The following is a 24,383-nucleotide window of genomic DNA, read 5'->3' as shown; positions in this document are numbered from 1 at the left end:
GAAAATGTATTTTTGGGGGTGAAAAAAATTATGATATTGATATGTACAGGACTTGATGGACTGTTTGAGAGAAAGACTCTGTTCCGATATGCGAGACTGGATGACAGGCCAAGACCAAGCAGCCCCATGGAAGGAAGAAACCTCGGCCAAAGAAGATCAAGAAGAAGACTGGCAAAATAAATTACTGAACTATGCAGGACAAATTACTACAAAAAAGAGCAACTGTTCAATACATATTTTTTAAAGCTTTGTGTACAGATTTTTACATTAGTATAACTTTTAAAAGTCACTTGTAATAAGATGAAGGTTTTAAAATTGGACTGTTAAGTATATACGGTTTTATGGATGTGCATAAATAGTATATTATAATGGAACCAAGAGGGGGAGTGGAGGGTAGTTGAATAAAAAATTATGGTTTAATTTGGTTATGAATTTTTTCTTTTCTATTTTTTTGGAAAATCAATAAATTGTTATTTTTGAAGAGGTTCCTGTTGGTCGTGAGCCTGAAGCCTGGCATCCAATGGAATGGATATAAATATACATATGAGCTCAGAGTAAGCATCATTAAATAGGAAATGGGCCACAGAGAACCAGCAGAAATTAAAAAGAAAAGAGGCAAGCAAGTGAATGAAGGGAGAAACTGTGGACAATGATAAAAATGGAATCTCAAAAGAGGAACTGGTTGCCTTGTTCGGGTGCAGCTCTTGCTACTGGAATGTGCCACTGGAGATTGACTGGAGGGGTGCAATCACAATGCCTGAATGCTTCCCTAACATAATAAAATCCTTCCACATATAACGCTAGCATGTTGGGGAGAACAGCTCTTGTGTCTAGCGTCATCTATCCCATGCTGGTTTTCTGTTAGCATGAACTGGTTTAAATGGGAGATCCTTCAATACAGCCTCCCCACCTGCCGTCTGAACGGAATGGCACAATCCAGGAAAAGAGATGGCATGTGATACTCCTGGTGGCGTGCTTCAGCTCTAAAAAGGTAAAGGGACCCCAGACCATTAGGTCCAGTCGTGACCGACTCTGGGGTTGCGCGCTCATCTTGCATTATTGGCCGAGGGAGCCGGCGTACAGCTTCCAGGTCATGTGGCCAGCATGACTAAGCCACTTCTGGAGAACCAGAGCAGCACATGGAAACACCGTTTACCTTCCCGCTGTAGTGGTTCCTATTTATCTACTTGCATTTTGACGTGCTTTTGAACTGCTAGGTTGGCAGGAGCTGGGACTGAGCAATGGGACCTCACCCCGTCGCGGGGATTCGAACCGCCGACCTTCTGATCAGCAAGCCCTAGGCTCAGTGGTTTAACCACAGCGCCACCTGGGTCCCTCTAGAAGTGGCCAAAACTTCTGGCAGGGATGAGGAGGAAAGCAAAGGTTGCAATATCCATTGGCCATGCACAGATCCCCTTGCCAACCCCATAAATTCTGAGTATGGAGGACCATCCTATATATGGTTAGGGAGAGGGCATGTGGAACACTGGAGTTCAAAGAAAGCAGATATCCTAAGAATGGGTGTCAATAGTCTCAGTTTCTACCCAGGGTGAGATGAGAATATCTGGGCTCTACGGCCACCTACGTCAGTGAACTGGTTCAGTTTCTTGCTAGCAATGTGGGGCAGGAACTCTTCTTCCTCAGTCAAAGCACGCTCTTCTTCCTCATAGCTGGAAGGGAAAGAAACACAGAATCAGGGCAATGGACACAGCCCCAGAGTCAAAGCTATTCCCGTTTGGCATTTCAGCAAGAACCCCAGGCTCCAAGCCTGCGAAATGGCTCTGTCCAAAGCAAATCCTCTCACATTTTGTCTCCCCCCACCCCCCCCGGGTGCTCTGTTCTGACAGCTCAGCAAGCCAGTCAATTCCCCCATCAAATATTGTCGCCATTTGATTGCCGGAAGTTTGGCTGCAGGGAAGGAGAACCTAACATCCCAGCGAGGAAGGGTCATAGCTCAGTGGTAGAGCAGCTGCTCCACAGGCAGAAGGGTCTGGATTCAATCCCAGGCATCGCCAGGTAGGGCTGAGAAAGAAACCCTTTGCCAGTCAGTGTAGAGGCTTCCCCAAACTAAGGTCTAGGGGCCAGATGCAGCCCGCTCGGCTCTTTTATGCGGCCCCCAGAGACCCCCGTCGCCCGCTGCCGCCGCCCACTCTTAATGGCGTGGCTGCCAGAGTGTTGGAAATAGCTTGTGCGCATGCGCAAGCGTCATTTCCAGTGCACTTCCGGGCCGGAGCAGGCCCATGCACACGCGCACAAGCTATTTCCGGTGTTTCGGCGACCCGGATGTGCGCCAGAAATCGTGTGTGCGCATGTGTATGGGCGCGTGCTCCTGCGCGCTTCGGCCCGCAGCGCGATTGGCACCGGCACTCGACGACATAAGTTTGGGGACCCCTGGTGTAGACCATACTGGGTTATATGAGGCAATCTCATTCGCTGGATGAGTGGGCTTGCCCTGGTGAGTGGGCTTGCCCGTTCCTATGACCCTTGTGAGCGAAGCCATCAGGAGTCTCGTACTCCCAGCAGGGTCACCCAAGGCGGTAAGGTCAAAGGGAAGGAGCTAGACAAAGAATGATCCTAGAAGTCCTCAACGGCAGAACAGGCAGAAAATAACAAATGGCATGTTACAATAGCTGTGAAGGCGGATGAAGGCTGCAGCAGAGAAGAATCTACTGGTCATCGTGATACTCATGCCATCGAAATAGAGCATGGGTAGGCAAACTAAGGCCCAATCGCCTTCTCAATCCGGCCCACGGACGGTCCGGGAATCAGCGTGTTTTTACATGAGTAGAATGTGTCCTTTTATTTAAAATGCATCTCTGGGTTATTTGTGGGGCATAGGAATTCGTTCATCCCCCCCCCAAAATAATCCAGCCCCCCACAAAATCTGAGGGACACTGGACCGCCCCCCTGCTGAAAAAGTTTGCTGGCCTCTGAAATAGAGCCTTACTGTGAAGACTGTGTTGGTCAGCATACACTGATCTCCACACATAAAACAAATTCACACACAGGCGTCTTCCAAAAACCCATTTTAGAGAAGACAATCTTACTCAGCTACGAGTGATCGCCAAAGAAGAAGATATGAGGCAATGGTGTGGCTCAGAGTCAGGCCGCTTCCTGTGTTCCTATCCTGCTTGAAGAACCAACATGCTGCCTATGGAGCACACCTTGCCTTTAAAAACTGGCCTTTGTTTCTTAATAGTCTCCGTTTCTTTTCTTTAATTGTGTAACTGCAGACCAGCCCTGGTGCTCCAGGATAAAAGCTGAAGAGAAAAATTGCTGAGTGAATCACCCACGTTCACACAAACCTCACCTGGCGTAATTAAAATGTGTCCGTTTTTCTTTAATGTGATTAATTACTACAAAAGCTATTTTCATTCTTTCACAACAACAGTTAATTAACTGCACAGTGTGTCAACTCAGAAGCAAGAACCAACCATTTCGGTGGGGCTTACTCTCAGGTTAAGTAAAGGATGGCAGCTTAATTTATTATTGTCATCAGCCTAATTATCAAACCTGTTAATGATTAGGCTACCTTGCTTGTTATTGTTGCTCCAGCAGTGGAAAAGGCTTTAAAAATGTGTGACCATCATTTGACAGCCTTGACACACCTGCCGAATTTTGACACATCAGTATGGAGGCTCTGAAAGAACTCACTAATGACTAATGCATTATTTCCACAGCCCAAGTTTACCTGAAGGGCAAATAATAGCTGGGATCTGAAGTTGCTCTTCATGAAAGAGGGGGAATTCTGTCACTTCCCTCCCCAATCTGCAGCGCCCCCCTCTTGGTGTTTTGTTGCTTACCGTAAATTAAAGGATAAGATTTATTTCCCCCTCATTCCATGCACAGAAATCAATGAGTTATATCTTACTTCAGAGGTGGTGATGGGACAGCATTTTCCACCACACCAGAGGGCTAACTGAGCTCAGGGGACACAGGGCAGGCCTTAAGGGACTCTCCAGAATCTGCCGCCTGAGGCAGACCCCTTTACTCGGTCTAGTGGTAGGGCTGGCCTTGCCCCCTGCCCCATCTCCCACACTAAGGGCACTCCAACCCCCAGAATCACTTTTTTCAGGAAGCAGGAGGAACGAAAGCACCATTCTGTGCAACACTGTTCCATCCACACAGGGCCAAGCCTTGGAAACTGCCACAATCCACACAAAATCAGGATATGATCCCAGTGCATCGATGGGACTTGAAACCTAAACAACCTGCTTCCCATTATCCAACTTAAGAGTGTAAGAACAGCAATACCGGATCACATGAACGGTATGGGCAATCCAGTCCCCTACCAGTGCTCTCCAGATATTTTGGACAGTATTGGCTGGGGATGTTGAACTTGTAGTCCAAAACATCTTGAGGGCACCAGATTGGGGAAGGCTGTGGTGCTCTTTCTCCAACCAGCCAGATGCTTTTGGAAAGCTTAAGCAGGACAAGAAAGCAACATCTTGTCTTGAGACGCGTAACACCTCTCAGCACAGCTCTCCCTACCCACCCCAATCCCCCCTCTTATTTACTCTGATGTATGTATTACAGTACACAGGGCTGCATCCAGCACTGCTGTCCTGCTCACCCAACAGATTCCTTCTTGTGCAACAGGTTTTCCCCCTCCACTCCTTGCCGCTGCAGCCAGAGTTCAAAATTTGCCAGGTGCATTTGGCACCTGACATCTCCGCCATCTGGAGGTGCATGCCTGGGCATCCTTGGGCCTGGACTGTTTTCACGCACAATACCCCACCCCGTAGAATTTCATCCGTTCTATTTTATCTGCACTGTCAGGGTTGTTACGACTACTCCAGAGTAACAACTTTCCACATGCTTGTCTTTTAAAATCTTTATTAGTGCACCTTATTTACAGTGTAACGAGTTGCTGGTTTCATGTTTCCTTACACCGAGTCAGAATCCGGCACTGCCCCTTTTCGCGACTTTGACCAACATAAAAGCCTCGGGACAGTGAATCTCCTCCCCTTTCTCCTCCTCCTCAATACGGGTGTCGGGGGGGGGGAAGGGTCTACGGTCTGCCTTCTGCCTGTCCCCCCTTCCCGCCTCTCTCTCTTCCTGCCTGTGGAGCAGGGGCTCTCCAATGCTGCCAGAGCCCTGGCACTCCTTCTCCTTCCTCACCCCTTCAGACCCCGCGCTTTCATGACTGCTTGGAGACGGGCTGCTTCTGATGAGAGGGGGGGGTTCTCTGTAATCCCTCCCCCTTACATGCACAATCGGAACGAACTTCAGGAACCTAAAAGTTGTATTGGAAAATGTGACTTTCCAGCTGCCTGGCCCCCAAATGGCAAACAGACATTCCGTTTTGGCAACTGGAGCCCTGGTTTAAGGAGCTGTTTGACTCCTAGCTTATATATCTGAGTTTCTAACACTGCCTGCAGCCCCTCCAGCACCCCCCCCCCAAAAAAAAATCTGTTCTCCAAACGGTTGGAGCCAATTTGAGGAGGCAAAGACTCACCCATCTTCCAGGACAGCAGCCTTGTCACTATCAGGCAAGGTCCCATTGAGCTTCTCGGTGCTTGCGTCCTCTCCCATATTCTGTAGCTCCATCTTGGTGATCCTCTGTCAGGTGTGTGTGTCTCTGTGTGGGAAACTATCTGGGGTAAATTGCCAAGTAGGGCGGCAGCGGCGGGAGCAGGAGCAGCAGCAGCAGCAGCGCACCTTGATCAGCAGCACACCTGGGGACATGGAGAAGAGAAGAATTCAGCAAGCAGTGCACTGTAAGGTTTACAAAGGGCCGCAGGGTTTGGAAGAGGGTGGCTCCTGGAATCGAGATACCTAAATTCTCTTATTCCCAGCTGCAAAGTAGGTGTGGAGGGAAGAGTTGTGAGGCGCTGCCAGGAAAGGCACTGCCACTGCCTTTTCATGGGGTTTGCTGAATGCCAAGGAACAGGCAGTGATTCCAACCCCTTGCCTAGAGGGGAGTCTGTCCCGACAGGAGGTGGGTGAGGAGGAAGGATGTAACCCAGTTCCCTCTCCCTCCCCTTCAGGCGCAAGCTGGCAGGCTGCCCTGTCTGGCATTTCCACACATCCTCTTGCCACCCTGGGAAGGACAGCATGTGATAATACCCCAGGCATAAACCCCACAGAAGCACCCCTCTCCTAATATCACGCCGAGGGGAGGCAAATACTGCACTCAGAGGACACTGTGCAAAAATAAATCAAGTTCGCTTTTCGTACTCCATTCTGTTTCCAAAAAGCTATGGCTGCCACCGGGGGCTTTTTTTCAGCCGGAACTCACGGGAACTCTGTTCCGGCACCTCTCAGGTGGGCGCTATTGCTATTATAAGAGAACATGGAAGGCATTCAGGGTTAGTTCCAGCACCTCTTTTTCTAGAAAAACAGCACGGGCTGTCACAAAAATTATTGTTGTCATTTACTCTTATTCAGGGGTCTGGAAATTTTTTCAGCAGGGGGCTGGTCCATTGTCTCTCAGACCTTGTGGGGGGGCGGGCTATATTTTTTTGGGGTGGGGGGAATGAATTCCTATGCCCCACAAATAACCCAGAGATGCATTTTAAATAAAAGCACACATTCTACTCATGTAAAAACACGCTGATTCCCAGACCGTCCGTGGGCCGGATTTAGAAGGCGATTGGGCCACATCCAGCCCCCGGGCCTTAGTTTGGAGGGCCCGCTCTTATAATTTCAATGCATCAGATATTAAATGTGTAACAACATTCTAGCTGCCTGTGAAATACATACATACAATAAATTTGTTTTTCACTGGCTTTAAGAGGGTAGGTTTTGTAGCTGCTGATTTGTGCAAGGACCTGGGTGACACAAGGGGCAAAAAGGGATGGGATAGAAAAGAAGGGCAGAGATTTTCCCTAATAGTGCAAAGCCAGACATGTGCCTGTGTTGTGAACAAGCCAAATGTCATGCCTGGGAAAAGCAAGTGGCCTTTTTATGGCACGGAAAGTGTTGAGTCCTAGGATTTGAGGGAGCTGCCGCCATCCTGCAGACGCTTCCATCCCAAGTGCTGCTATTTTGGGGTGGGATTCAGTTCCACATTGGCAAATTCAGACTCCACGATTAAAATTTATTGGGAGGTCTTGTGCAACAAACCCACACGCCCCACAAAAAAGAGATGGGGCTTTCTGTGATAAGGAAAGTAAGGGGGAAACGCAGTGGATAAGTGTGCTCATTAAATAGCTAATGTCCTTTAATCTTCTTGCATTGTATATGGCCTCGGTCCTGTATACCTGAAGGAGCGTCTCCACCCCCACCATTCAGCCCGGACACAGAGATCCAGCACCGAGGGCCTTCTGGCGGTTCCCTCATTGCGAGAAGTGAGGTTACAGGGAACCAGACAGAGGGCCTTCTTGGTAGTGGCACCCGCCCTGTGGAACGCCCTCCCAGCAGATGTGAAGGCAATAAACAACTATTTTACATTTAGAAGACAACTGAAGGTGGCCCTGTTTAGGGAAGTTTTTAATGTTTGATGCTGTACTGTTTTTAATATTCGGTTGGAAGCCAGATGGGCGGAGTATAAATAAATTATTATTGTTGTTGTTGTTATTATTATTATTATTATTGCATGAAGGGTGGTATGCTAATTTGATTAACAACAACAATCAGGATGAATGCTGAATATTAACAGGCCATTCGGAAGTGCCCTCAGTCAGAAGTAGTGTAGGAAACAAAACAAAGACCCCACCCCACCCCTGTAAGACCCATTTAGTTGCAGTGAAGTAATACCTTTTCCCATTTAAGGAGCCCCCACCCATTAAGTCCATACTCTAAGTTACTATACTGCTCCACCAAGTCTCATGTCCAGCTTGAGGGGGAAAGTTAACCCACAGCACAACATGGACCGCCATGCCTACTCAGAAGTCTTACTGAATCTGGTGTGGTTAGGACTGCAGCCACAGTCTGTTAGGGCAAAAAAAGAGGGAAAGGGAATTAGGAATTCTGTCTAGGGATAGAAGCATTAAGTTAGCTGGGAGAAGGGAGCTGCCTCCCCCTTAAGCCTGGATCTCCTTGGTCTCTTCTGATTTATGGCGCTGCTTGCTTCTCTGATACGCTTTGGATGACTCAAGTGCAAAAAAGGCCTGGGATCGGCAGCAGCAGCGGCAAAGAGTGGCATTCTGTTTAACTCCTGGAATGAGATCTGCAGGCTCTGTCGAGGCTAGCAAACTTTCTAGACTCAGTATGAACTCATTCCTGGGGAGCTCAAGACATTTAACTCTGGTGGTGGGGATTGTGAACTGACATGGGGTAGGAGGGCAGGCTGCGTATCTCCATCAGTTTTTGCTGAAGGGCCCTGCCTGCCAGACTAGGGGTTTTGTTCGTTTGTTTGTTTCGATCTGCAACAGGCATAAAATAAAATAACCAACCCATAAAATAACCAACCCAAAAATAGAAATTAAATACATGCGCGTGAACACTGTGCCAACAAACTCTTTTCTGATGGCTGACTGTTTTGGGGCCCCTGACCATCAGGTCCAGTCGCGTCCGACTCTGGGGTTGCGGCGCTCATCTCGCTCTATAGGCCGAGGGAGCCGGCGTTTGTCCGCAGACAGCTTCCGGGTCACGTGGCCAGCATGACAAAGCTGCTTCTGGCGAACCAGAGCAGCACACGGAAACGCCGTTTACCTTCCCGCCAGAACGGTCCCTATTTATCTACTTGCATAATGCTAGGTGGGCAGGAGCTGGGACCGAGCAACGGGAGCTCACCCCGTTGCAGGGATTCGAACCGCCGACCTTCTGATCAGCAAGCCCTAGACTCTGTGGATTAACCCACAGCGCCACCTGGGTCCCAATATTGATGCAGTAATAGTGCATAAATGGTGAATTTATCCTGGGCTGTCCACACAGCCATTCTGCTTATTTCTTTCCCAACCTTCCTCCCCAAAGCAGCCTAGCAGTTCTGTGATGCTCAAAGCCATGATTCTTCAACATCAACTTCGTTGGACTGGTCATGTTGTGCGGATGCCTGACGATCGTCTTCCAAAGCAACTACTCTATTCCAAACTTAAAAATGGAAAGCGTAATGCTGGCGGTCAACAAAAGAGGTTTAAAGACTGTCTCAAGGCAAATCTTTAAAAAAAGTAGTATAAACACTGACAACTGGGAAACACTGGCATGCGAGCGCTCCAATTGGAGAACAGCCTTTACCAAAGGTGTCATGGGCTTTGAAGACACTTGAACTCAGGACGCAAGGGAGAAACATGCTAGGAGGAAGGCACGCTTGGCAAATCCACACTGTGATCAACTCCCGCCCGGAAACCAATGTCCCCACTGTGGAAGGACGTGTGGATCCAGAATTGGCCTCCACAGTCACTTACAGACTCATTGTTAAAACTGTGTTTATGGAAGACGAAGAGAAGAAGAAGAAGAAGAAGAAGAAGAAGAAGAAGAAAGCTTTCTCTACGTCACCATATTCATCGTTACCTGGAGGGGCACTTTTGCTCTATAGCACAACAAAAGTGAGATTGCACGCATGCGCGCACACAATCCAAAACATTTGTGGTGTGAAATGCTACAAGATTTCAGCAGGAAGCTATGGGACATGCAGAGATTGGGAATATACACCATTGTAAGCGCAGGTCTGGAAGGGCCCTGAGGCTGCCAAAGGGATGGGAGATAAATCAGTTGCATTCACATTTTAATGGAAGCAAGCCAAATTCACACATCCCAAACCAATATGGGAATTGATAAGCGGGTCTAAATTTGCACTTCTAATAATTTTGTGGTGCAGTTCCCTAACAAACAAACAAACCAAAACTGCACACAAGAATAAATGTATTAGGGAAAAGTGCATGCAAAAATGCATACGGTAGTGGAAATAACATACAAAAATGCGTTATATTAGGGGATACATCTTTCAAATAAGTAAATGTACGGTGGGCAAAACTGCACACGAAACCTATTAAGGAATACCTGAAGTATACCTGAAGGAGCGTCTCCACCCCCATCGCTCTGCCCGGACACTGAAGTCCAGCGCCAAGGGCCTTCTGACCGTTCCCTCGCTGTGAGAAATCAAGTTACAGGGAACCAGGCAGAGAGCCTTCTCGGTAGTGGCACCCTCCCACCAGATGTCAAAAAGAAAAATAACTACCAGACTTTTAGAGGACATCTGAAGGCAGCCCTGTTTAGGGAAGCTTTTAATCTTTAAGAAATTAGTGTATTTTAATATTTCTGTTGGAAGCCGCCCAGAGTGGCTGGGGAAACCCAGCCAGATGGGCGGGGTATAAATAATAAATTATTATTATTATTATTATTATTACTACTACTACTACTATTATTATCCCTAGCTGCTGTGTCTTTAACAGCCTTTCCCAGGAAATAACAATCACCGCACACAATAAGGGCTGCCATCCTAACCACTCTGCACCTGGGCGTAAGGCCCACTGGACTTGGCAGGACTTGCTTTTGAGTAGACACAGTGGAAAACGTTTTCCATTTGTTCATTCCTTTAGATCAGGCATCCCCAAACTTCGGCCCTCCATATGTTCTGGACTACAATTCCCATGTTCCCTGACCACTGGTCCTGTTAGCTAGGGATCATGGGAGTTGTAGGCCAAAACATCTGGAGGGCTGCAGTTTGGGGGTGCCTGCTTTAGATCAAGCTGCTATGAAAGGCACCAAAGCAGGTGGGGGGGGGGTTGGTCTTTACCCTGGTCAGCTGGCAATGCCGTATCTGATTAGACAGGGATGAGGGAGCTCCAGCACCCTCATCTGTAATTGAGCCCACTGTCTCAGGCAGCGCAAAAGGGCAGGCGAGGCCAGGCTTGCTTCCCCACTCTTAGGCTTCCCCCCATTTCCCTCAAACCAACCACACCCTACAGAATATTGCATTAATGCTGACAAGTCACACCACTCCCTCATATTGGCAACGGTTCCCGATGCTGGTGGTATGGGGGCGAGACACAAGTTGGGTGCATGTTTCCCACTGGTGGGAATGTTGCCCTGGTGGGAATGTAGCCCCCCGGGCTGGAAAAAGCTCCTTGCCCCTGCGAGAAAATACAATCACATTTCTGCACAGCCTGAGTCTTCGGAACCAAGAAACGGAAGGGTTAAACATGTTGCCCGCACCTGGGAAAGTGCTCTGGAGGCTGGGTGGGGCAGAAGCAGCAATGGAGATGTCTGGCTGCTCCCTTGATCTCCAACCGCATCCTTAGCTCAATGCTATGTTCCCACAGAAACACCTGGCTTTTTACCCTGGCTCCAGTAAGCGAATGGGGCCCACTAGGCTAAGGGAAGGTGGCCGGGAGCCAAGTTAGGTGTTGAGCACCCACAGGCCTATAAATGCAGGGAAATTCGAAAGCCATAACTTCTGGAGTCCTGGGGGGGGGAATGATTCAGTCCACATTTGAAGGTGAATCTTATCAAATCTGCACTTTTTGAAACCGTACGAGGACCAGAATGCAGCTACCCATGGAAATGACCTGAATTCTGCACTGCAGCTTTTTGGCCAAGTAATGCGCACAGAAATATATTGGGGTAGTTAAAGGTAAAGGGACCCCTGACCGTTAGGTCCAGTCGCAGACAACTCTGGGGTTGCGGCACTCATCTCGCGTTATTGGCCGAGGGAGCCGGCGTACAGCTTCCAGGTCATGTAGCCAGCATGACTAAGCCGCTTCTGGCGAACCAGAGCAGCACACGGAAACGCCGTTTACCTTCCCGCCGGAGTGGTACCTATTTATCTACTTGCACTTTGTGCTTTCAAACAGCGCCACCCGCGTATATTGGGGTAAAAGAGCTCATAAAAATAAATGTATTAGTGAAAACAATGCACAAAAGGCATTGTATTAGGAGAAATCACTTGGGAAAATATGCTTATTGGTCAAAGCTGTGCACAAACATGTTTACAGTAGTAAGAAAAATCTGCACTCAAATACTGAAGGATTTAGAAATGTGGAAAACTGGATTTATGGTTGGCAATACTGGATGAGAAACTGGGAGAACCCTAAGGCACAGATCCTTCGATTCTTAGTCCTGGGTTATTTCCCCTGCAAAACAAAGGGCATTTCATGTTGATGTTGATTTCATGCTCTAGTTATCTCCCGCTTGGACTACTGCAATGCGCTCTACGTGGGGCTACCTTTGAAGGTGACTCGGAAACTACAACTAATCCAGAATGCGGCAGCTAGACTGGTGACTGGGAGCGGCCACCGAGACAACATAACACCGGTCTTGAAAGATCTACATTGGCTCCCAGTACGTTTCCGAGCACAATTCAAAGTGTTGGTGCTAACCTTTAAAGCCCTAAATGGCCTCGGTCCAGTATACCTGAAGGAGCGTCTCCACCCCCATCGTTCTGCCCGGACACTGAGGTCCAGCACCGAGGGCCTTCTGGCGGTTCCCTCGTTGTGAGAAGCCAAGTTGCAGGGAACTAGGCAGAGGGCCTTCTCGGTGGTGGCACCTACCCTGTGGAACACCCTCCCAACAGATGTCAAAAAGGAAAACAACTACCAGACTTTTAGAAGACATCTGAAGGCAGCCCTGTTCAGGGAGGCTTTTAATGTTTAATAGATTATTGTGTTTTATTCTTCTGTTGGAAGCCGCCCAGAGTGGTTGGGGAGACCCAGCTAGATGGGCGGGGTATAAATAATAAATTATGTTGTTGTTGTTGTTGTTGTTGTTGTTGTTGTTGTTGTTGTTGTTGTTGTTACCATTAGCATGCTCTTCCATTTTGGCTGCTCTTCCAGAAACACCCCTGGATGGGTGTTATCCTCCACAGGGTGTGTAGCCAGAAGCCACAGTCTGGGGGAAAGGTGAGCTGGCCTGCTGCTGTGGTCGGCCTGGGAGCTGAACCCAGCCCCCAGGAAGCCTGTTCCCAGGGCACTCCTCAAGTACAATGGCTGGAAAGAAACTTGAACTGCTAGCTCCCCTAACTTCCCCAGCAGTTATGCTTCTATACTGTACTGCAGCCCTGGCCAGGATCACACAGGCCTGGGAACTTCTGCAGTTGTCACGTTCCCGATGCCATAACCCCACGGCGTGGGATCCCCATGCAAAGCCCTGAAGGTCTGTGCTGGAACGCACGGCCACGTCACACTGCAGTGCCTGAATATTTGCTCTGTATGTTTGCACAACCTTGCTGCGCAGGTCTACCAACTTCACGCCTCTCTGGTCCAAGAAACCTGCACTGGGGATGGTGAACAGAGCCGGGGGGGGGGGGAGAGAGTAGAGCGCCCAGAGATGTCCAGACCACTTCCTGCACCAGTGCCACCAGTGCCCCCCCGGAACTGGAAGTCACAAGGGCACGGCAAACGGGCTCGCAGTGATGTATGCTGTGGACATTGCAGTTTTACAAAGGCTTAGCACCTCACTAAACCCAAAAGTGCCCAACCTTTGTTCAGCTGGGTTCTTGCTGTCACAATTGCTTCTCTACCTGTCCCGGTCCTCTCCCTCTCCTCTTACCTTTGCAAAGAAAAACCCTGCAACTTTATTAATACAGTAAAGGGTAAAAGGTAAAGGGGCCCCTGACCATCAGGTCCAGTCGTGTCCGACTCTGGGGTTGCGGCGCTCATCTCGCTCTATAGGCCGAGGGAGCCGGCGTTTGTCCGCAGAGAGCTTCCGGGTCATGTGGCCAGCAGGACAAAGCTGCTTCTGGCGAATCAGAGCAGCGCACGGAAATGCCGTTTACCTTCCCGCTGGAGCTGTTCCTATTTATCAACTTGCACTTTGACATGCTTTCGAGCTGCTAGGTGGGCAGGAGCTGGGACCGAGCAATGGGAGCTCACCCCGTTGCAGGGATTCGAACCGCCGACCTTCTGATCAGCAAGCCCTAGACTCTGTGGTTTAACCCACAGCGCCACCTGGGTCCCTTATTAATACAGTACTCAGCACTAAAGTGTCTTGTCTTAGTTCAGTAGGGGGTCTCTGCTGTCACCATTTCTAGTGTGGCTTCATGCCACAGCGTGGAATAAAATGAACAAATATAAGTAGACTAGGCCTGGGAGACGAGGGTTAAAATCACCAGCTCACCATGTGACTGTGGGCCTGTAACTATCCCTCAGCCTAGGGCAGGGGTAGGCAACCTAAGACCCGTGGGCCGGATGCGGCCCAATCACCTTCTCAATCCGGCCTGGAGACGGTCCGGGAATCAGTGTGTTTTTACATGAGAAGAATGTATGCTTTTATTTAAAATGCGTCTCTGGGTTATTTGTGGGGCATAGGAATTTGTTCATTAATTTTTTCAAAATATAGTCCGGCCCCCCACAAGGTCTGAGGGACGATGGACCGGCCCACGGCTGAAAAAGGTTGCTGACCCCTGGCCTAGGGACTCATGAATAACACCTTGAGTTCCTTGGAGGCAAAATGATGGGTGGAAGCAGAAAAAATAAATAATAGCAAAATAAAAAATCTCTCTCCAGTATGCCTGTGCCTGATTTTGAATTAGGGAAAGGGGGCAGGTTTGGAATCATGATTTTAAAAAACCTACCTAATAATAATTTTTAAAAAATAAATCCCCCCCAACTCAATAAATGATCAATTTGATAATTTGATAACTGGAATAGAGGGGATCTGCACCCCCTTCAGGGCACTAGGTTCCACCCCACCCCATCATGTATCTACTTTTAAAGAAATGGTTTTTGTCACCACTACCAAAATAGGTAGTGACGTGGGGAGTGAGAAAAAGTCTGCAAACTGCGGGGTTAGCCACCTCGAGGCAAGATGTAGTTTGTTGTTGCTGCTGATAGCATTGCAAGACACCACTGCACTCTTATAAACTATCTCCTATGTTTTGAATTGTCCCCTTCCCCACCAAAAAGCAAACATGAGGACTAGAAACTTGTGTTGTTATAAAGCGGAAGACAACACTGTCAAAATCCAGCTATGTTTCAAAAGCCCGATTTGAATTGACATGCTGCTGCATTCTTGTGAATTTGCAAAGGCATTCGGCATCCAGGCATGGTGTAGGTGAACTGTCAGGTGTGCTGAATGTGAGTCCACAGAAGGCATCCCCAAACTGCAGCCCTCCAGATGTTTTGGCCTACAACTCCCATGATCCCTAGCTAACAGGACCAGTGGTCGGGGAAGATGGGAATTGTAGTCCAAAACATCTGGAGGGCTGAAGTTTGGGGATGCCTGGTCCACAGCATCAAGAGGAGTAACAGAGCAGCTGTGTAGAAATGTACCCAGAGTCCCAGGAATAGAGGCAAAGGTATGAAGCAACCTCTGTGAACATGCAGGCACTTAAGCTTTTGGCAAAAAGATAGAAAAATAACACGCTTCATTTTTATGCATTTTACAGAACACTTAATTGATGCCTGGTTTATCTAAAGCAGGCACCCCCAAACTTCGGCCCTCCAGATGTTTTGGACTACAATTCCCATCTTCCCTGACCACTGGTCCTGTTAGCTAGGGATCATGGGAGTTGTAGGCCAAAACATCTGGAGGGCCGCAGTTTGGGGATGCCTGATCTAAAGCAAAACAAAACCAGAAAAGTCCTACTCTTTCCAATGCCAAAAATAGGATAATTTTGTATGCGTGCTGCACAAAAACTAATGCACAAAAACAAGCAAGGTGAGCCCTGTGTTTAAGCCACTCAACCTGACTCCCCCTTTCACTACGAGGAATGGTCCAGGCCTTTCAAAACAGGACAGCAAAGTATTTCCTAAGATCTTTCCATTTGGAGTTACTAACCGACATTTGCATTTTGCTAAAAACTACATAGGTGCTTTTGGGGTGACATTAAGGGAAGCGTTAAAATCACTTGCAGCTTAATGAGGAAAGGTTATTGACAGTCTTTGTCAGGAGGAAGGCACCGAGGGACCACCTTTAAAATGAAAAAGTATTGCTCAACTCACACCAGAACCAAAAGAAGCTAAAGAAAAAACAAAGAAAAAAGGAACACAGTTTAAGTTATGCAATCTTATGAACATTTGCTTCCTAGTAAGCCACATTGTGTTTGAGGGGGCTTACTTCCAGGAAAAGCGTGCAGAGATTTGCAGTCTTAAAGCTTTCATTTAGTAGGTTAATCTACCCAGGAATGTGTGCAGCCCAATTCCAAAACTGTGTCATATTGAAATCAATAACACAAACAGCATCTTAACTAGACAGCATCTTAAAAAGCAGAGACATCACCTTGCCTACAAAGGTCCGTATAGTTAAAGCTATGGTTTTCCCAGGAGTGATGTATGGAAGTGAGAGCTGGACCATAAAGAAGGCTGAAGAATGGATGCTTTTGAATTATGGTGCTGGAGGAGACTCTTGAGAGTCCCATGGACTGCAAGAAGATCAAACCTCTCCATTCTGAAGGAAATCAGCCCTGAGTGCTCACTGGAAGGACAGTTCCTGAAGCTGAGGCTCCAATACTTTGGCCACCTCATGAGAAGAGAAGAATCCTTGGGAAAGACCCTGATGTTGGGAAAGATGGTGGGCACAAGGAGAAGGGGCCGACAGAGGACAAGATGGTTGGACAGTGTTCTCGAAGCTACAAACATGAGTTTGACCAAACTGCGGGAGGCAGTGCAAGACAGGAGTGCCTGGCGTGCTCTGGTCCATGGGGTCACGAAGAGTCGGACACGACTAAACAACAACACAACACAAACCAAAAACCCAGACCAGAGAGGAAGGTGGGCATCAGCCTTAAGGGAACAGGAGCCAATTTACACCGTCACCCCAGGGGCCTGCTAGCATCCAAAGTCCTCTCTGGACGGACCCTCCCATGCTACGGGGTGGGTGGGTGGGTGGACCGGGGACATCAAGTCTGGGACAGGTACCCATGTGGCTGTGAAGGAATAACTGGGACCAGCCGCTCCTTTGCTGAAGCAAGGTCCCCTCCCACCCACCCCCCATCCAATAGCATGAAGTGATTCTCATTTAAATTGCTGCTAAAAGGGAAGGAAGGAAGCTCTGTTTCAAGAGCAGTTTCAATTAAAGTTTTGGCAGGTGGGTGGGACAACCCACCTGCCAATCACCTGACATCATGACGGCATCAGTTACCGTAATTGATAGGAGGCTGTCCTGCCCTCCCTTATCAAAGTTGGCCCAGATAACGATCTGGCCCCTGGGACAAAAAGTTTCCTCACCCCGGGGAGTAACAAAAAACAAGACAGATTCCCAGAAACCTGAAGTCTGCCTGGCGGCTAATACAATGACCGCCACTGGAATTAAGTTGTTTTCTCTCCTCAGATATAGTTGTTTTACAGGTTTTGCATACTGTTATTTGTTTGTATTCGGCAGGGGCGTCCTACCCAGAGAGGCTAGTGGCGTGGGGTGCCAGGGCGCCATGTTCTGGAGGGCGCCAGGGAAGAGGCAGAGAGGCTGGACGAGGCACCTCCCGGCATCAGCGTGCTGCCCTCGCCATGCCGCGCCGAAGCAGTGCCGCGCCCGGAGCCTCCGTCCCCCCCGTGGCCACCGCAGCACAAAGCGTCCAGCCAAGCCAGGGAGGTGCCGCATCCAGCCTCCACCTCTCCCCCCCCCCGGAAGAGCCGCCCTCTAGCCACTGCCCGCCTCCTCCACCAGCGCCATCCTTCCTAAAAAAAAACTCTGGGAAACGGGGGGGGGGGGCACCAGAGGGAGCTTTGCACCACGACGCCGGATATGCTTAAGACGGACCTGGTATTCAGTGCTATTTTTTTTTTAAAAAAATGTTCCAGTACTCACCATGAAGTTGATACAGTAAGTGCCACACTTTTTAACATTGGGGGGTGCACCAGTACTGTGAACCCTTGAGTAGCCCCAGGAAAAAAAAAGCACTGATAGTCTTGTATTGTTTTGAAACTGTTTTATTTGTTGGTCACCTCGGTAACTTAGAGCAGCCTGCCCCCTACCTGCTGCCCTCGAAGGGCTGATGGGCACTGCGGTCAACTAGAGACAACTAATGAATATAATGAGCAAACAGGCAAGCAAAAAATATATATTTTCTATTGAAATGAGGCTACATTTTAATGTTGTATTTAATCTTGATTTTAATCAATTGTTTTATATCTGGTGTTAGCTGCCCTGAGCCCGGTCTTGGCTGGGGAGGGTGGGGTATAAATAAAATTTATTATTATTATTTAAAAATGCAAATTTGCACAACACCGTTCCGCATCTGAAACATGCATTTCCTTGGTGTGAAACTTAGGGTATGTTATTAGTATTATTATTGGTTAAACTTGTATACTGCCCTTAATCCAAAGATCACGAGGTGGTTCACAACATAAAAATACAAAAGTACATAATATTAACAAGAACAAGAGCAAAAACAAACCCCCAACACATCTGAAAGGCCATAGAATGTTTCATCAGCCAAAGGCCTGGCTGAAGAGGAACTTTTTTGCGGGGCTCCTATAGATATGTGAGGAAGGTGCCAGGCAAGCCTCCCTGGGGAAAGCATGCCACAAGTGGGGAGCCACCACAGAAAAGGCCCGTTCTCGTGTTGCTACTCTCCGGACCTCTCGTAAAGGAGGCATGTTTTGTGTATTAATGTGCATGATCCAATAGACACACACACACACACACACACACACACACACACACACACACACACATAGACATGACACATGCAGCCAAACTCTTCCCTCATCACCCCAGATCAACACATGGTAAAAACCCTTTCCACAATGGGGTGGGAGCGAGGGGTAATGGAGGAGGAGGAAGCCAAGAGCTGTCTGTGGCAACAGCAAAGTGAAGTTCAAGAGGGGAGGACATGTTTGAAAAGCACCACTGCCAAAGCAACCACAAGCCCCGAAACATGTGCAAATTTCACACCCACCCACACCTATATGCTATCTTATGCCTGCCTGCACTCGACAACAGGCAGCAGCTGTCTGGGGTCCAAGACCAGCATCTTTGCCAGCCCTGCTGCCAAGAGACCACTTCCCACATGCCTCGTTTCCCCAGCCAAGCCCTTCACAAAGGAAGCCGCAGCTATTCTGGGCACCATCCGGATGGGGGTGCTGGGAAACGCCGAAATTGCTTCCAGCTGCCTCCGCCCCCCTTCCTCCTTCCGTTTCCCCCCATGCAATTGTGGACACATGCGCTCGGCCAGAAGGACTCGCGCCACTCAGGGCCAAACCCGGGAGAAGACGACAGGCGCTCTCCTCCTCTGAAGCAGCAGGAAACAGGAGACATTGAGACCAGCTGTGTGGAAAAGCTCGCCTTCCCTTGGCACCTTCCCTAGTATTGACTGCAGCCCCAGTTCTCAGTCCCAGGAGAAAACACGCAAAGCCTTCGTGCCTAGAGATAAAAACGGGGTGATCTGTGTGGGCTCCAAGGCTGGGGAAAGACTGCAAATGGGAAAAGGGCATGGACACCTGGGCACTGATATATGATTTGGGGGTGGGGGAGATGGGACTGACTGCCAGGATTTGGGGGTGGGGGAGATGGGACTGACTGAGACACAGAGAGTTTTGTCCCTTTTCCAGGTGGTTCCAAAATGATACTGGCTGGCTCAGGAGGCAAGGAATGGTATCCATGGCCTCTAGGGGCCAACGGCTCTAATCCAAAGCCAGGCTGACAACGCTGCAAGGCCGTTTTCCACTACCAGGACTGAGCCCAGGCTGCAACTTGCAGGAATAGGGAAAGAATGCTACTGTGAGGCACATCGCAGCTGTTCTACGCATTGCATGCTCTTCGTTTGATGACAGCACCAGCGCCGTGCATGCGAAAGATCCGACACCGCAGTTACAATGCCCACATCGCCTCACGCCCAACGCTTTTCTTCAGTGGAGTCTGTTCCGTCACAGCACTCAGATGCCAGCCAAGGGCTGGGTTCACACATGCACACTCAGGGCTGCACGATCTAGGGTTGTCTTGCACCGAGCGCATGAGCCATCACATTGGACACCACAGGCAGAGAACCCTTAGCTTCACCTCACATCATTTCAGACACAAGGATGTCTCTGATGGGAGTCAGTTCACACATTCAGTAGCCAGTCACCAAGGGTGGAGATGTGTGCAGATCTATTACAAGTGCATGTGTGAACCAGCAGTTCCTCCAGGTAATACTTGAACTGCGGCGGTTCCCATTTCAGAATGAGGAAAGGGGTTGAGAAGCATCCAGGTTTAAAAATAAATATCATCCTGAATCAGAGACACAGGACGATCAGATGGAAGCAGAGCAGGAGAGAAAGAGAAGAAAGTCTGCAGCAGCCCAAAATACTTGGTACTTGCTGCAGAAAATACAAAAGGTAATTCAAAAACTGACATTTTGCTGCCTTTTCATCCTACCCAGAAGTCTGCCATTTTACCCTGCCTAAGAGACTGGAAATATGTCACCCTCCACCCATAATTATGCTCTGAAAAGCTGCAGAAACAACCCTTTTAATGATCATATGACAAAATGCTTGAAGGATGGATGTAAGGGTGACTCCCTACAGGGAGCCAGCCCCCATCATCCTAACGTCCACCTCGCCAAGCACAGGCAGCAGCAGTGGGTCTGAAGCAGCCAGGGGGGAGGGGAGAGACTCGGAGGGAGAGAGAAGCCAACTTGCCGAACGATGGGAAAGCGCCGGGGAGGAGAGTGGCTCAAGGATGCTGGAGAGCCCTTCCACTGCCTTGAGCAGGAGGAGGCTGAGAGAGCATCGCTCCTTCCGGCGCAAGAGTTAAGGAGAGCATCGAGACGCAGGTCAAGGGGGAGGCGTTTTGGGGTGCCCAGACTACTTTTCTGGCGTAGAAACAGACGTACGCCATTGCCGGATTCTGGTTCGGACTGAGAGGTCATGTTTTAAGCTATCTCTGCACTGTAAATACTTTGCACAAAATAAAAGTCTTTAAAGACAAACTGGACTCAAGCAGAGTTACTCTAGAGTAGCCACGGCGACTCTCTGACAATATTAAAGGTTAATTAATCCATGTCAAGTACATTAATCCTAATGTGTAAGAGGCCGAACACCTGCCCTTTCAATCTTCGCCCAATTTGGTAGTTTAGAGCTAGCCAAAAAAAAAGGAGGGGGTGGACTGGGTGGATCCAAGGAGTGATTTGATGTTTCATTGGAGTAATGGGAGGTACTTTCTTAAGCGGACCTCCCCCTGGACCCAGACGTGTTTCACGGCCATCACCCAGTGGCAAATATCCTCTTTTGGGGGCAAGGTATTCAAAGCAGCAGTTGCAGCCCAGCTTCAGGTATGCTCAGAACCATTTCAGGCTGGTTTCGCTGAAAATGCCTTGTTCATTCTGCTTGATGGCATTTGCAGAGAGAGATGGGTCTAGAACGTGGGTGCTGTGGGTGCTACACTGCAGTTCTACTCCTACCTTCAAAGCCATTTTCAGAAAACAATTATGGGGAAGGAGAGGAGGCAAGGTGTTGTGCACCTTGGGAACTGCCCTATGGCACCCCAAAGGGTTCCATCTTGTCGCCCATGCCTGAAGCCACTGGGGCCTGTCATCAGATTCAGGATGAGGTCCATCAGTAGGCCGTTGGCACCCAGCTCCATCCCTCTGTTGGAGGAGGTGACCAGATGGATTTGGGCCATGTGTTATGTGCTGCAAGTTCTTGCGTTCCCCCCCCCCCCCCGGAAATAGGTGGTCCGTAGCTTGGAGGTACTCCTGGATCCAATGTTGTCCCTGGAGACATGGGTGTCCTCAGGAGTGCATATTGCCAGCTCCAGTTCATTCACCTGCTGCAGCCCCTTTTGGACAGAGATGACTTGGCCATGGTGCTCCATGCTTTGCTACCTTCCAGGCTGGATTACTGCAATGCGCTGTATGTGGGGCTGCCCTTGAAGATGCCTTGAAAGCATCAAGAATGCAGCAGCCAGATGAGTGGCCTGGGTCCGGTTTACTTGCATAACCCGTGTTGTGAAACAGCTGCACACAGCTTGCCAGCGCATTCCCAAGCCCAACTCCAAGTGTTTGACATTAGCGTCTTAAGCCCTCAGCAACACAGACCCCAAACCTCTTTTTTTTAGGTCCCAGCCTATTCTTCAGATGCAAATTGTTTCAAGTGTTTACTAATCTGTTGCAAATTGATTTTAATATCATATTATTACTGGTATATTGCTGCAACTCATTTCGAGACCTCATGGTGGAGGGCGGATAAGAAATCTGATCTGCAAATAAATAAGAGACCCACTGAACAGGTGAAAGGCTTCCCCAGATACTTTGGAATTGCTCTTCTCAGCTTCCACAACAAGATCCCACCCTCCATTGAGAGAGATTCCAAACAGCTCAGGGTCACTTCATGAGGACTAGCTACCCTTGCAGCACAATCCTAACAAAGCAGGACTACTCAGAAGCAAAAACAGCTCAAACTCCCTAAAAAGAGTGTTGGATTGCAGTTTACGATCACTGTACGGAAGTAATGATTACGGGGCATGATCCAGCAAAAAATTAGCCACTTTTACATTCCAATGGGACATTATTAATGTTGGTTGATTGTACCCCAATTTTTTACTCTTTCAGATCCATACATAAAGCGGGAATTCTAATCCATTTTGCAGGAGGATGTACAACCAGGAGTTTGCAACTGAGGACAATAGGTGCAATGCTGTGGTTTTAAAACCGCATTGACGTGCGGTTTTTTACGCTCAAGAGAAGAGACTAATAAACAGATATATGTGCTGCTGCCCAGGAACAGTCGTTCTTGCCCGCTGACCCACACACTACTCTTAGTCCCCTCGATGCCCCCTTTCCTCAAACTGAGCAGGATTTGAATCCAGGAGACATGGGTTTTTAACACACACAAATGGGTACTCCGCATTACTTTTTTTCTGCTGCTGCCGCCTCGTTTCTACATGAATTATGATCACCCCCCCCTTTTTTTTTAAACTCTGATGGGATCCGATCGCAGGCCCAGAGGCACCTCCCGAGGCCCCGTCCGCCTGCATCTCCTTTGGGAGCCCACGTGGCAACGGCAGCCCCTCTGGGCACCACACAAACGCCACGGAGCGCCCCCTTTCACACGGGTCTGGAGCGACACGCGAGCAGAGCCTGACAAGCTGATCTCCCCTCCTCCTTGCAAGCCGCCGCTTCCCTGCAGAGGCCTCCAAAAGGGGGGGGGTCCCCCTCTCGGTTTAACCCCTGCGCTGCCAGCCAAGCCCACCGACGAGGCCCCGGCCTGCCCACGATCCGCGCCGCCACCCACCACGATCCACCTCCTCCCAACCAACCCCTCTTCTGGACACATCTTGATCCTCGCCCGCCGACCCACCCAAAACTTGGGGAGTTTTGTTCCAAGGGCGATTTCCTTCCCTCCCGTTGCAACTCCTGCAATGCCCGACGGCTCGGGCTCTTAAGCCCACCAGGGCCTCTCCAAAGAGGCGCCACGGGATCAGGGGATCGGAGGGGGGAAACTGCGCGAGGGTCTCTCGGCCTGGCCCGCCTTCCTCGCAGCATGCTCGCGTCCCGCTCGGCGCGTCTGATGCAACAGTCTGCTGGAGTTGCAGAAGGGGGAGACGCGCGCCGGGCTCCTCGGCGGCCCTTTCCCGCTTGCCAGACCTAAGACTTCCCCGCCAACGCGCTGTTTCCGCACTCACCGCCGGTGGATCTCGGGCAAGAGCCCAAGTTGCGCGGGTTCCGCAGCCCGATCGGCGCAAAGTCGGCAGCAGAAGCGCGCAGTTCAGCAGCGGGGCTCTGTTCGCGGCGCGCTGCCCGCACAGGGAGGCGCACTCGCGCACGCCCTGGCGCGCGCCGCTCAGCCAATCACACCGCGCGCAAGTTCAGGCTCGCGGGGTGGGGGGCAAGTTTGTAAAAGTTTGCAAAGAAGACAGATCAACCCGCCAAGCCCGCGCGCACCGGATGGGAGCAGGTGGATCCCAGCCAGAACCAGGTTGCTGGGGTTTTTCCCTTCTTCTCCTTCTAGTCCACAGTGGCTTTGCGTTGCTCGCTCCCCAGCGACGCCAGCTCGGAAAATCCACGTGCGCGGTTCAGTCCGTTGTTTTCTTTTTTGCAAAGTGTAGTTCACACGTGGGCTCCTGCCTCTGCAGCTGGGCCAGGTTGGCGCCCGAATGGGGAAGCAGAAGGATGGTGCTTAAGAATGGTTCAGACGCGCGTGGCTGGAGTGGTGAACGACCTAGCTGCGAGGTTTGAGATGGGCAAGTCGCCACGTGACGTTGCACGGGTGGTGGGCATGCACGTGTGAACCAGCATGTGGTGTTTTCTCTTCCATTGTGTGCGAAGATCACGGGAGAAAGCTGCGTTCCGTGTGGTTTCAAATGGAAGGGAGTCCACGTGTTAAGATTCCTGCATTGCAGAGAGTTGGCCTAGATGCTCCTCAGAGATCCCTTCCAGCACTATAGTTCTGTGGTTTTATGATTCTGTTTGCTGCATATATGCAGCATGCGTTAGGAAGAGGTCGTTGGCAAAAGGTTTCACAGGCACATGGAGTAGCAGGCATGGTCAAATAATGTGTGCACACAACAGCATACTCACAAGTGATTAAAAATACAAAACAGGAAGTTGTTTCCCAAAGAACTGAAACCACAGAAGACAAGAAAAAGTACAAAGGTGCTGGTGGGATTGGTAAGTATTCAAATAAGATAGAAAAATATCTAAAATT

General features: G+C 49.5%; 1 protein-coding gene across 1 annotated transcript in view; it reads right to left on the bottom strand.

The window, feature by feature from the left end:
- SLC38A5 (solute carrier family 38 member 5) overlaps positions 1-23,517 on the bottom strand; it is a 46,963-nt gene extending 23,446 nt beyond the window's left edge. Inside the window, exons 1-3 of the mRNA XM_035140340.3 lie at positions 23,362-23,517; positions 5,459-5,678; positions 1,586-1,670 (exon numbers count right to left, since the gene is read on the bottom strand). Coding sequence (XP_034996231.2) covers positions 1,586-1,670; positions 5,459-5,550 — 177 coding nt within the window. The 5' untranslated portion in view covers positions 5,551-5,678; positions 23,362-23,517. The remainder of the gene's footprint in view (positions 1-1,585; positions 1,671-5,458; positions 5,679-23,361) is intronic.
- Positions 23,518-24,383: the final 866 nt, after the last annotated feature.

Source organism: Zootoca vivipara, chromosome 15 (genome assembly GCF_965207765.1).
Source record: "Zootoca vivipara chromosome 15, rZooViv2.hap1.1, whole genome shotgun sequence".
NCBI classification, from domain to species: Eukaryota; Metazoa; Chordata; class Lepidosauria; order Squamata; family Lacertidae; genus Zootoca; species Zootoca vivipara.
The sequence above is the reverse complement of the archived record's forward strand: the minus strand, read 5'-3'. Positions and strand labels throughout refer to the sequence as shown.